Source organism: Pipra filicauda, unplaced genomic scaffold (genome assembly GCF_003945595.2).
Source record: "Pipra filicauda isolate LSUMZ 115617 unplaced genomic scaffold, ASM394559v2 scaffold215_size1667880_pilon, whole genome shotgun sequence".
Taxonomy (NCBI): domain Eukaryota; kingdom Metazoa; phylum Chordata; class Aves; order Passeriformes; family Pipridae; genus Pipra; species Pipra filicauda.
This window is the reverse complement of record NW_024104327.1, coordinates 1,024,557-1,037,263: the sequence shown is the minus strand read 5'-3', so window position 1 is coordinate 1,037,263 and position 12,707 is coordinate 1,024,557. Positions and strand designations below refer to the sequence as shown.

Below are 12,707 nucleotides of genomic sequence, written 5' to 3'. Positions count from 1 at the left end.
TGGCTCCACAGGGAACTTGCTGGGCTGTGGACCCCCTTTGCTCCAACTCCAGGAGCGGGCCTGCTTGATGTCTGGAGGCGAGGATGGCAGGAGAGGACGTGCCTGGGAGTGGGAAACTTGAGGTGAAAAGCATATTGCATTTCCCCCAAAGCTTCCATCTCAGCTTCTGTAAGGGCTCTTAGCGGTCGAGAAGGGAAAAAATCTGTTACGTGTCAGGACTTAAAGCATCCAAAACTTCTCACAAGAGAGAGGGTATTGAAAAGCAGGCCTTTCCAGTACTAGGAATGACACTTCTTCATCCTTAAGCACTAGTGCTCTGTCAGGCCACCACGCGTGCTTGCTGACAAGGTTGCTGGTTTTTCACCACGGCTTTTGATGCATGTGCATTACAGGAGCAGCACGGCCTTTGAGAGGAGCAAAACAGACGTGTTCCGAGTGAAAACCAATAACGTCGGACAAATAAAGAAAATAAGGTACCTGCGCAACAGTTGCTACCACAGCACCTTCTCTGCGAGGTGCTAATCGGATGACAGGCTGTAGAGGTTTTAGCACTGCCATGTTTTATTCATCATTCGTTAACGTGCTCCCATCAAGGTGAAGTTAAGGGGTGGTAAAAGCTTGTTTACTCTCTAAGATTTGAACTGAAGCGTGAAATCACCTACGGTATTGCTTATAACTATCCATGCTCCCCACCAAGAATTGTATTTCTGTCATGTGCAATCATGGGGAAAAACGTTTAGGACTGTTTTTATGTCCCAGTGGAGGTAAATGGGGTTTACTATCCACTTGTGCTGAATTAGTGTCATGTAAATGATGATTATAATGTTTAACCACCATGTGACCAACCGCTATAAAATTAAAAATTAATAAGTAGTACAAAGAAAGCTGTGAAGAGGTGGTTAAAACAAAATAAGAGGGAGAAGAGAGCAGAAGGGATACAGGGTGGGAAGGGAGTCCCTTATGTTTTAGATATGAAGTGCAAGGTGAATGAACGCATGTGCTGAACGAACGTGGAGAGCTGTGTATGTTTGCGTGCATCTCCTTGCAGGTAACAGCCCACAGATTCACCTATGATATCCATCCACAAATATACTGTTACTTTTAAAATACCCTGCAAAAAAATACCCTGTATTTCCTGTAAGTCTTTTGAAACACTTTGGGTAGACGGCTACAAACAGGCGTTCTGTGTATAGTTGCTCTAAGCCCTGCCTAATACACAACATTCCACAAAATCTACGGTGCTAGTGGCCAGTCTTAATCAAAACACCAAAACCAGGGTTGTTCTTCCTCTAGGATTGAGCACGACAACACTGGACTGAACGCGGGCTGGTTCCTCGACCGCGTGATCGTGACCGACATGAACAGACCCCACCTCCGCTTCTACTTCCCCTGCAACAACTGGCTGAGCAAGGAGGATGGGGATGGACTGTATGTCAGAGACCTCGTCGGCAGCCTCAACCCCATGGATGTGCCCAAAAGTAAGGTTTTTTTAAAAAAAAATAAAAAAAAAAAAAGCTTGGCTTTCCCATGCTTTGTAAGAAAGGACAGGGTTGCTTTGAGATGATTTCGTTATATGAAAAGTAATTGCATAGTCTAAGCTGATTTGAGTTTTCTTTATTGCCAGTGGAGAGAGATATAGGAAGATGCAAAATACCTCCAGAGGGTAATTTCTTCTTCCAGTGTTAGATCTGACAGCTTAGGGTGGGATAAATCACTGCTTGGAGAAGCTCCACTTGCTGATTGAATACTGAAGGATCCATGACGACAACATTAAATTAGATTAAATGGTCACATGTAGATGAGAGGTATCCTACCCTGGTATCTTCGAGTGCTATCCAAAGAGGCAGCATGGTTTCAGTCCCCTGTATAAAACTGAGTGTTTCCAGGCTCTGGTGATGTCCTGCAGGAAATTTCCGCAAAGAAGCAAACAAACCCTCTTGCTGTAACTCTGCGCTAGTTTGCTGTATGTGTATGATATCGATATTGAGCTGGTGCCTGTTTTTCAGAGTGGTTTTAAGCTAATGATGTTGAAACAAAGCCAGGACAGCTTGCAAACTCAAATTGGTATCAGCGTGTAGGCCATGTGGTGATGTATACTGCCCGTAACGTGAGTGGGAAGGCGATCAAGATGTGAAAGGGGAGCCAGCAAACCAGTCTCAGGTGCGATGTCAGCGGTTTATCCGCAAGTGCTAATGAGGAAAACGAGTGGTGTTTTCCTGATGGCCTCATCAGTGCACTGCTCCTTTTCCGGGAGCTTGGTTTTGGGCATGGAACTGAAGTACACCCGCCACCAGCTGCAGGTCCGTGGGAAAAGAGAGGTGTATAGTTTGGTGCTAAAAAGGAGAAACTTGTGCTTTTTCTAGTATCTCATCTTGCTGAGTACAGGTAGTAGATTTCTTGCAATAATGTGCTGACACAACCACTTAGGAGCAACCCTTTGGTGAAACCAGTTTGTTGCCAACCTTAATACAGTGCTGTGAGCATTGACAGATGCTCTAGAAGGGCAAAGTATTGTTATTTTTATTGAGGTCCTGTTTGAAGTTAACACTGCAACAATAAACCAAATTGACCCTGAATTGTTAAGTAATTTTGCCCTACTGAGATACAACCTTCTAAAACAGTTTTGGCATGTTGGATATGTAGGTATTAAAAGATACTGTGTGTGAACTAGTGTGCACAGATAATATTCATTGACAGGAAATGTAGGTGGGAGCATTTTAGAAATGCAGACATCCCCAGGGTGGCTGCCACAGGGGAATGAGATAACGTCTGGAGATATTATCTGCCGAAAACCCACCCAGTTACTGCTGGGGCTGTGTGTTCTGAAGTATTTTGCTGCTTTTTTCATCCAATTGGTTTGTGAAATGGAGAAGTTAGGGACAGTCTTAATGTTAAGAATTAAGAGGCAGGGAGGGTCTGGAGAAAGTCAAAGCAATACACAATTAAGGAGAGGTTCTCTTGAGGAGGAAGTCAACCATTCAATCTTAATAGATCTTTAAATGACACAACGCCTTATCTGAATTTATTATTGCCCCTGCCTGGGAGAGATGATTCAAGGGAACTCATGTGATTTCCTCCATCCTGTTCAACACCTGTCTCACAGCAGGAAAGGACTCGTGGGCTAAACCCTCAGCTGGTACAAAAGAGCGCAGCTCCACTGAAATTTCTGGAACAATTTTGCATTTCACCAGCCAGGCAGCAACTCCTGAGTGCTCGCTCTTCTGGAGGAGTGGTTTTGGGTTACAGACGAGAACTGCTCACTCTGTGCTTCGTACAGGATAAATACAAATAAGATTGTCTCCCGAGGGCGAAAGAAAAGGTTTAACCAGGCATTTGTCAGAAGGGCATCTGTTCTCACCACCTTTCAGAGAGAAGAGCCCACTTTTGAGTGGCAGTGGGTGCCCCGCGGCCGCCCATGAGAATATGGGGAGCGGGGCTGGGGCCAGAGCCACGGGTGAAGGGTTGGAAGCCTTCCAGGTGGCAGGTCTGAATCTGTAAGAGAGGGTTAGCTCTGCTATCTCAGGTTGCAGTTCCCCTTGAACCATAATTAATGAAAGATAAACATTCCCAGAGTGCTGTGGTGAACTGTCAGCTGCAAATGTAAATGTATCTGAATTAATTTGCCTCCCTCTGGATCAGTAAAGATCTGAAATGAGATTGTGATATGATTTTCTCTGTACATACAAGTAATTTGCCCTAAATTTGGTTGGGTTTGGGTTTGTTTGGGGTTTGTTTCTTTTTTTTCCCCAATGGATTAAAATAATGGTGTTTACTCTTTACATATTAATATTTTGTAGGCCACTAGGTAACTGAATAATTATGTGGCTTCGTGGGTTTATGTACCTGTAAAGAAAGATTAGTAACTCTCTCCTGTGTTCCCATTAGCAGTGTTCTGTGTGCCATACTCTTCTCCTTTCTGGCTATGTCTCTTCAATCACTGTTTCCCTTTTTTCTTTAGTTTTTCTTTATAAACTACCCAGTCACTGTTGCTGCCAAACTTAGCTTCATGCTTTGCTTTCATGCTCTGTTTGCTGTCACAGTCAGGAATGTTTTTGGAGGTAATCAAACAAGTTTCTTCTGTGTTCCCTCTCCTGCAGCACCTTCAGCTTTTGATCTGCTTCTTGAGAACTTTCCCATCTTTCTCATGAGCATTTTCCTTCCTCCCTTGAACTGGAGGTCAGTGCTGGGACGTGCATCTTCTCTGTGCTATGTGTGGGATGAATTAGGACTTGAGAAAAATGAACTGCTTTTTTTTGGTCATATTTTTCCTTTGTTGAAGAGGCATCTCAAGCATATTTGAAGGGTGCTTGTACCAAAACAGATCATGCTTATGGCGAAACTCAGCCCCTTTCTTGGTGAGGAGCACAGGCCAACCAGAGAATCCCTGCAGGACTGTGATTTTTGAAGAGGTTAATTTAAAGAGAAAAGCAGAGGAGTTATCAAAAAATGCAGAAAATAATATGTAGCAAAACCAGTCAACATATAATGGAAAAAACAGACACACACACTCAAAAAACAAAAGTAAAGTACTTTCCATGATCCAAATAGAGCTACCAAGAATGGCAGCACTACTTAGGAATTGCAGATGCCTGAGTGATTGCATTTACTTATCTGAGAAAAATGTCTCCCATCAGGTTCCCTGTAGAGTGCCACACATTTCTCAAGGAGAACAAGTTACATTTTAAGTGTTCCTGTTTGAATGATCCTCTATTCCCTGTACTCACATCCGTGGCTTCATATGCCAATGGCCCTTTGACAGTAGTAGTGTCACAGATTCTTATTTACCCAGCAGCTGCTACTGGCAGCCTGGATCAATTTACATTACAGGTATTAATTACAAGGAAGGGCTATTGTTCAGCTCTATGCTGCTTCACTTGAGTTTATGAAACCTTAGGATTGTATAACTGTGGCTGAGCCTTTATGCAAGGGACTGGCTCAAAACTGAAGTCAGGTGCTTGTTTTCCTTTGAGTGTTGTGGGTTTTGGGTCACTCTGAGGGTGTCTGATGTCCTACCAAAGCAGTGGAGGAGGAGAGCATTCATAATAGCTGGCAGCTGCATTAATAAGATCTACTGACCCCAATGGAGATGTAAAAGTGCACGAGACTCAGGAGCCAGTCCATAGAATCACAGAATTACTTAGGTTGGAAAAGCTCTCTAAGATCACCAAGTCCAACCATTCTCATGCAACTTCCAAGGCCACCACTAACCCATGTCCCAAATTGCCACATCCACATGGCTGCCCTGGGCAGCTGTATCAGGACAAGACAACCCTTTCCATGAGGAAATTTTCCCAAAGTCCAGTCTAAACCTCCCCTGACACAGCTTGGTCATGAACCATGTTTGTCATGAACCATTTGTGCCCCTCAGTGGACAGACCCTCATGACTCCCCGTCCCATGGTGACTCTCATTTGTCTGGACTTTGCTGGCTCTGTTTCTGCTGCAAGTGGGACACGAGGCCTGAGCTTTTCTCCATCCCTGTGTGTGATGGGTACAGCTTTTTATCATCCAGCTGGAAAGAAGGGAGTCCTGAGAGTTGGTCTTCAGGTGGATTGAAGAGTTTCTCAAGACATAATGCTAAAATATTTTTGCGAGGCTAAATTGTGTCCTGATTCATAAAAGAAGCTGAGGTTTGGTTGGGTTAGATGGTAAGTTGTTTATCCATGGACCATCTTTTCTCTGGGGTGAGCACAGGCAGTTATTCAGCTGGTTGAGGTTAGTCTGGCTTTTCTGCAGTATGACCTCCAGCTATCCTCAGAACAAGGGAAACACATTGGCTGTTCTTGATTTCCCTTGAAACCTCTCTCTAATCAAACAATTCTCTGTACATGCCCTTTACTGTGAGATCATTCATTTACAGAGGGGATGTTCATGCACTCCTTAAAATCACGTTTAAGAGCATAGAGAGCTGAAAACAAATTCAGTCTTCTGTGCAATTGCAGTTTACACTAACCTGTGAAATTTTGCTCAAGTTTTGCAACCTACCTGTCGCAAATAGGACTGATTTCCCTCTGGCTTTTTGGCCATCAGCAACCTGAAATTATTTAGGATTGGACATGATGGACTATAAAAGTGCATGGGACAGCAGCTCATGTCAAACTCTTTCAAGGCTGCCTATTCCCAGTAGGACAGAACTGCTTATGTGACCTCAAACTGTGGAACTTCTTCCACCTCTACTTTTTTGGGTTAAAGTTTAGTCTTATTTGGTCTGTTAATTATGAATGTGAGGAGCACATGTGGGAGAACAACATGTGGCACACCTTGACCTTGAGGATGGGAGAGCCCAACACAGTTTTGTTATGTTTAATTTTCCCATACTTAATTGTCCTGGGAATTGGTCACCTACTGGTTTTTAGTGTTATTACACAAAAAATCGATCACAAGATTAGATCAGGTGTAGCTGTGGGCTACCATCCTGTAGTCTGGATGGTCCTTTGCAGGCAGACATGAAATTTCTGCCTTGACAAGAACATGCTTTGAACTGGAAGGTTGCTGGCTGTGCCAGTTCTGACCTGATTAGGGATTGATATATGATGCATCTGAGAGTTTGCATGGATATGTCCCAAGGGTAATGGTTGTAAGATCACAATGAGCAGCTGGGAACTGGATCCCACTAAAGGCAGATGCGTGGTGAAATGTCCCTGTGTGCTTGTGCAGGCAGAGGGAAGTCTCGGCTTTAAAAAAAATTAGAACAATATTTATTATAATTACAAATGACAGAAGTTCAGATGATCAAGTTGCAGGTCAGTCCCAATCCATTAGTCTTTCAAAAGTTTCCTTGAATCACAGGTCTGCCCTCATGTGGGGCAGAGTTAATGAGATCACCCAAGGAGAGTGTGTGTTCATGGTGGGTCAGAGGGGAAGACCATGGACATAGAGAGCCACAGAACAGCTTCCTTTGAAGGCAGGAATGGCAGTCAGTGCAGGCTTTACGAAGGCAATCTGCGCATTTGAAGAAGCAGCCTGTGCTGGACTTCTCTGTCCACTGTGCACTTGAAACCACCTGTGCAAGCACACACAGAGTTAACATACTCCAGGTATTCTCCGAGGTTTCTAAATCCACTAGGACCTAAAACTCATATATTTGAGTGAGAATCTGAGCTGTGTTATTTCTTTCCTCTGTAAAGGAGGCTTGTCCTAAGACTTCACAGTTCATTGTCCAGAGTTTTACTGTTGGCTGACTCAAAGGCTTATGAGGCATTGACCTGGCTGTGGCTTGAGGAAACACTCAGCCAAGTCCTTCCTGCTGCCATGGGATGTGCATGTCCCTAAGGGCTGAGCTGGATCCGAACTGGAGCTGTGGCCAATATTTCTCAATAACGTGGTGGTGGTAGAAGCTCTGGTAAGGGGCAGCATTTGAGATCTGAGGCACCAGTCGATGATGCCCTGTGGGCTTTGCAACCTCATTTTATGAAACATGAACAGTCTGGAGAGCTGGGCTTGTGGCTGAGCCCCCATCTCTGGAAGGATTTAAAAGGTGTGTAAATGTGGCATGTGGGGACATGGGTTAGTGGTGGCCTTGGCAGTGCTGGGGGAACAGTCTGACTTGTTGATCTTAGAGGGCTTTTCCGGCCTAAATGATTTCATGATTCCCAGGGTCGTGTTTCAAAATTAGGTCTCAAAGTTTGGAAACTTTCATGATCAGAAAAATGAAAAGAGATTATTTCTGAGGACATAGAAGTGGAAGGAGAGGGAATGAAATATTAATAAGTGTTACCTGCTCATCAAAATTCATCTTTATTTACATTGAGAACTGGAAGTGTATAATCAGCCCAGGAAAATGCAGCTAAATATATTTATGAAATAAATATGAGTTGTTTACTTTCGAGTAATGGTGAATACCCTCTGTGTTAAGGATGAGGCCTTGCTGCATGCTGAAGCATTCAATAAACAAGGTTTGTAGAGGGAGTAATATCTTTTACCACCCCATTGATAACGTGAGGGGAAAAAATTGTCAAGCTATCTGGCATACTGAGTACCCAGAAATGTCTTTTATCTTTGGTTAAAAATACTCCAGTTGGTCTCATAAGCACTTTACTCTCCCTGCAAACTTTGCCCATCTTATACCACTGTGTCCAAAATGAGGCAGCTATGGACATTTTACTTGTAATGTATTTTTTTGCCTGTTGTTTTATCTCTAAAGATAGGTAAAAGGAAAGAGAAATTGAAATACAGAAATAAAAAGAAACACTAGTGACTTGTAAACCACAAGGAAGACAGGATGCACAGAGCTCTGAAATGGGATGGAAATAGAGATTTGTAATTCATATCAAGGACTTCATGTTTCAAGAGAAAGAATTTTGAAGAGGCATGAGACATCTCTGTGTATAGATCTATGTGTACCCAATACAAAACAGATAGTACAGCACGTTTGTGAAGATGTGGGATAATTTTGACTAATTATGTCTATATATGGAAATTAATTCAGCTATCAGTTTTAAAATAGAGTAACTTTTAAAAAGATACGATTTATTCAAAGCAAGACTTAAGTAGAGTGAGAATAATAAGGTTTTTAACAATACTGTAAAATTATTTTACTCCTATTTCTGAGCAAAAGTGTTTAACCCAAGAGGATATTTTCAGTGATTTCTTCAGTTTTGATAATATCAGACCTGAGGAAAGCAGAAAACAGATAATTTCTTTTGTGAAATGTCTGCCTTTTTTTGCTGTTGTTTTTTGGTTGGTTTTGTTTTGTTGTGGTTGCTTTTTTTTTTTTAATGGGGTTTTTTTTAATGGGCTTCCACCCTGGGGCTGAACTAATGCAAAGTAACGATAAATCTTGGAGAATTAGATGAATAATGATTTCTGCACTGCTGTCACAAGGTGGGTTGCCCCTGTGCTAAGCTCTCTGCTTCTGCAGCTAAACCACTATTGTCTCCTGAGCAAGGTCATTTAAAGCTCACTTCAAAAAGTCATCATTGCTTTGAAGTCGCAGTAGGAACATCAGTTTAGCATATCCTACAAGCAAAGCCTCCTGCATGTGGTAGATTGCCTCTCACAGGCTCTGCAGAGGGATGATCCAGGCTGAATCCTAATACATTAACTGTTTTGATGCACACTTTGATTCCACGTCAGAGCCACAGAAAACGGAGCTGAATCCCACGGTCTCTGGCCTGGGTGGGGAGGCTCAGTGTCAGAGTTAATTACGGGAGGGGCACAAGGCAGAGGTCGAGGGTGGTGCAGTACTCAACAGAGCAAACTCTCTTATCACAGAGTCACAGAATACCCTGAGTCTGAAGGCACCTCCAAGGAACATCAAGGCCAACTCCTGGCCCTGCACAGGACAACCCCAAGGGTCCCACCGTGTGCCTGAGAGCGTTGTCCGAACACTTGTTGAATCGTTTCTTTCTCCCGTGTGTTGTGGCCTCCTTGGGTGACAGCAATAGTGTCTCTTAAGAAGACACTTTCACAGGGCTCTTATGAGATTAAAGAAATGCTGAACGAGGGCCACGCCATCCTTGGTGCTGTCTCTAAATATGGGCACCCCAGAGGCATCCAGGGGCTCCTCAGCATTTCTCCCTTGCTAACAAGGTGTTTTGGCAGAGGTTGTCATGGCCAAATGCCACAGAATTTGGGTTAAAAGGGGCCTTTAAAGACCATCTAGTCCAACACCCTGCAATGAGCAGGGACATCTTCAACTAGATCAGGTTGCTCAGAGCCCTGTCCAATGCACAACTCTTCCTTATTCAGCATCCCCTGTGCTCCAGGTGTGCTTGTAACCTGCATTTCCACTGTTCCCCACCTCTGAAGGCACAGCTCATTAATAAAGGCAGCTGTCAATTACCCTTGAAAGACATTAATTACTTTTGAGCTCTAAACCAACCTTTTGAATTCAGTGCTCTCCAGGATGGGGAAAAAAAGTCTTCTTTATCTGTGTGCAGATTGCTTTGTCTAAGAGCAAGACACGATTTTGAGACAGATCTGGCTGCTGATGAGCTCAGCAAGGCTCCACTGCTTTTGCAGGGGTTGTTTTAAGTGCTCAATACTTTTTGCTCTGTGTGGCTGTCTCTAGGGTCCCTGCTACTGTGTCAGAGAGACGTGTAATGGTCAGGGCCGGGTGAGCTTTCCCCTCTGCAGTGTTCGCAGAGACTGAATTGCTGGACATGGAAAAGCAGCAGGGCACCTCCACCACGTCAGCAGAAGCTCGTCTAGGAAGAGGAGGTGTTATCCTGGTGGGATGGGCTCTCTCTCAGGACAGACAAGAACTAAATTCAAATGTTTGCTGTGAACCAAGCGTGTTGGGAGGCCAGGCCCCAGCTTTGTGCCCTAACCATAGGCTGTCTGACATTTTAAGGCTGCTCTAAGAACTCTGTCACTGAGGAACATGCTGTCACCACTGGTATAAAGGAGCTTCCATTTTGACAAGTCAGTCCTTTCCATCAAGAAGAGATTTTGTCAGAAAGTTTCTGGTGGGATGGAATGAGTGACTCGATCTGACATCAAGGAACCAAAGCATATGGATGTTAAACCACCTTCCCGAGCTCCTGCAAGAAGACTGTGGCAGACTCAGGTTGAAATTGTACCTCGTCTACAGATTCAAGCCCCTGCCTCTCCCTCTAGCAACGATTCTTTTCACTTTTCGCACAAACCACAAAAGTATTTCTTCTCCAGCAGCAATTCAGAGACAGTGGCAGTGCCTCTCCCCCACCTCCACGCCTTCCCAAATCTGCCTGCTCAGTGCTGAGCAGCAGAGAGTGGATCTCAAACATTACCGCCCTTGGAAGCACTGTGAAAACAGAAGGATAATTGCTAAAAGTTGCCCTGTGAGAAGACTCCGTTGCTGCCTATGGCTTAGTTCCCTGCTTTTAACTCTGAGTGTTTTGCCTCTGAGGGCCGTGGCATTTCTCAGATGTTGGATGCTGAGGGGCTGCCCTGCTCCGTGGCAGGTCGTGCACACGGCAGGTAGGCAGGGCTGTCTAGCTGGGAATTCACTGTGCCCTGCAGGAGGTGATAACACTAGGTAATGAAGCGCAGCCGACTTTGTTTTCCTGCCCAAATCTCCTGCTTCTGCTGCTACAAACTCGGCAGACTGTGTGTAAACACCCTACCTAATGCTCCAGATAACAGTTGCTACAGGATTTCTTTAGGCAATCGCATCCTATGGTGGTTCAAGTGACCATGATATCGTATTGCTAAATAAATGGCATTAACAGATGAATATCACACAGCTGAACAGTCACCTGCAGCTTGCAGGTGGAAGGATTTGACTGGGATATATCCACGTGTTTTCCATGGCTGGGGGCAGGACAGGGGCTGCACAAGTGCACCCAGGGGTGCTGGGTCTGGATGAAAAGATTCTGAGCAATATGCTGGGTTAGTGCTGCCCCCAGCTCATCGGAATGGCATTGGGAACAGCCTGGATGGGGAATACTGGGAGGCAGGAGACCAGCAGCCTCATTCCCTTTGCCCCCCAGGAGCAGCATTAGGAGTGCAACACATTCACAAAAATAATTCTCTTGGGTCTCGTATGGAGAGAGCCTGACTCCAGCCCACAGTGCAAGATTAACCTTTCCTCCTCGCTGTTGAGAAGCTGAGGCTGAGTTAATCAGCAACAGGCAAGCTGATGGACTGTCACACCTCTGCTAAATTAATGCAGTGGGGTTACATCAGTGCCACCCCACTGCTTCGCAGGGATGGCATCCTGGCAATGTCTTCAAATGCTTCTTTGGGACAGCTTTGTCTGCGTCAGTGTGTTGGATGAGAGATGTCAGAGGGAGCTGAGTTGTCTCTTAGTGGAGCAGACACCCAACTGTAAAGAGAAGGAAGGTGCTCTAACCACAGAGGGCATTTGCACTTGTGTTGCAATGGGAAGAGGAAAGACAGCAGAAAATAGCTACTGCTCTTCCTACTGATTTTTCTTAGCTGTTCTACTCTTGGCATCTTGCAGTTCATGCCTCTGAAGCTGCTAATTTTGCTCCTAGGAAAGCTCCCCTCCCCGTGCCTGTGCTGCAGTGAGCCTGCACTGCTCGATGGAGGCACAGCTTTTACATTAGCATTTTGCATGTTCACAGTGCTAGGAGAAGCATTCAGGAAAAAAAATATCCAGGCAACATCTTGATCCCTGTTTTGCAGATGAAGTCAGAGCCATGTATTGAAATTAATAAAAAAAAAAAAAGGCAAGTTGGTATTTTTGAAAAGATGCTGCTGCTAAGGGCTTAAAGAATCATCCACCCATGCTCAAAATGAAGAGTGCTTGACTTAAGCCAGATCTCTGCCTGGCTGCAATGAGAGCTTTTTCTTGCATGCTTTTAGCAGCTGAATCTTCACTGTTTTTTTTGAGAGGTAACTTTCCTTCCTATTTAAATTTTCACATCCACCACGTCATTCTGTAAGATGTGCTGATGTATAAAGCAAAGAACCCCTGAGCAGCATGAAATGCTCCTGTCCCTGCTGCAACTGAGTGTTGAATTGCTTAGAGAGGGAGAGAGTTCTGGTAAAAATTCGGTGTGGCTCAGGACTGATCTTGTTTGCTTCCTGGAGATGGAGGAGCAACGATTTTCCTGTATGCAGACCTGAGAGGTCCTGACCCAAGGTATGGGGTCAAGCTACAGTGCACAGTTTCATAGTTGTAAACGTGAAAAAAATAAAAGGGAAAACCTGATAAACAGAGGCTAGGCATGATCCCATAGTCTGTGAAGCAGGGATTTGCCATCACTTCTGCCAAGGACCTCTACTGCTCTTGGAGTGGCTTTGCCCATGGAAACACAT

General features: G+C 44.5%; 1 protein-coding gene across 1 annotated transcript in view; it reads left to right on the top strand.

The window, feature by feature from the left end:
• Positions 1-12,707, top strand: part of LOXHD1 (lipoxygenase homology domains 1) — a 154,534-nt gene that overhangs the window by 27,150 nt on the left and 114,677 nt on the right. The window contains exons 4-5 of the mRNA XM_027720002.2: positions 393-473; positions 1,294-1,478. Of these exons, the coding sequence (XP_027575803.2) occupies positions 393-473; positions 1,294-1,478 (266 nt within the window). The remainder of the gene's footprint in view (positions 1-392; positions 474-1,293; positions 1,479-12,707) is intronic.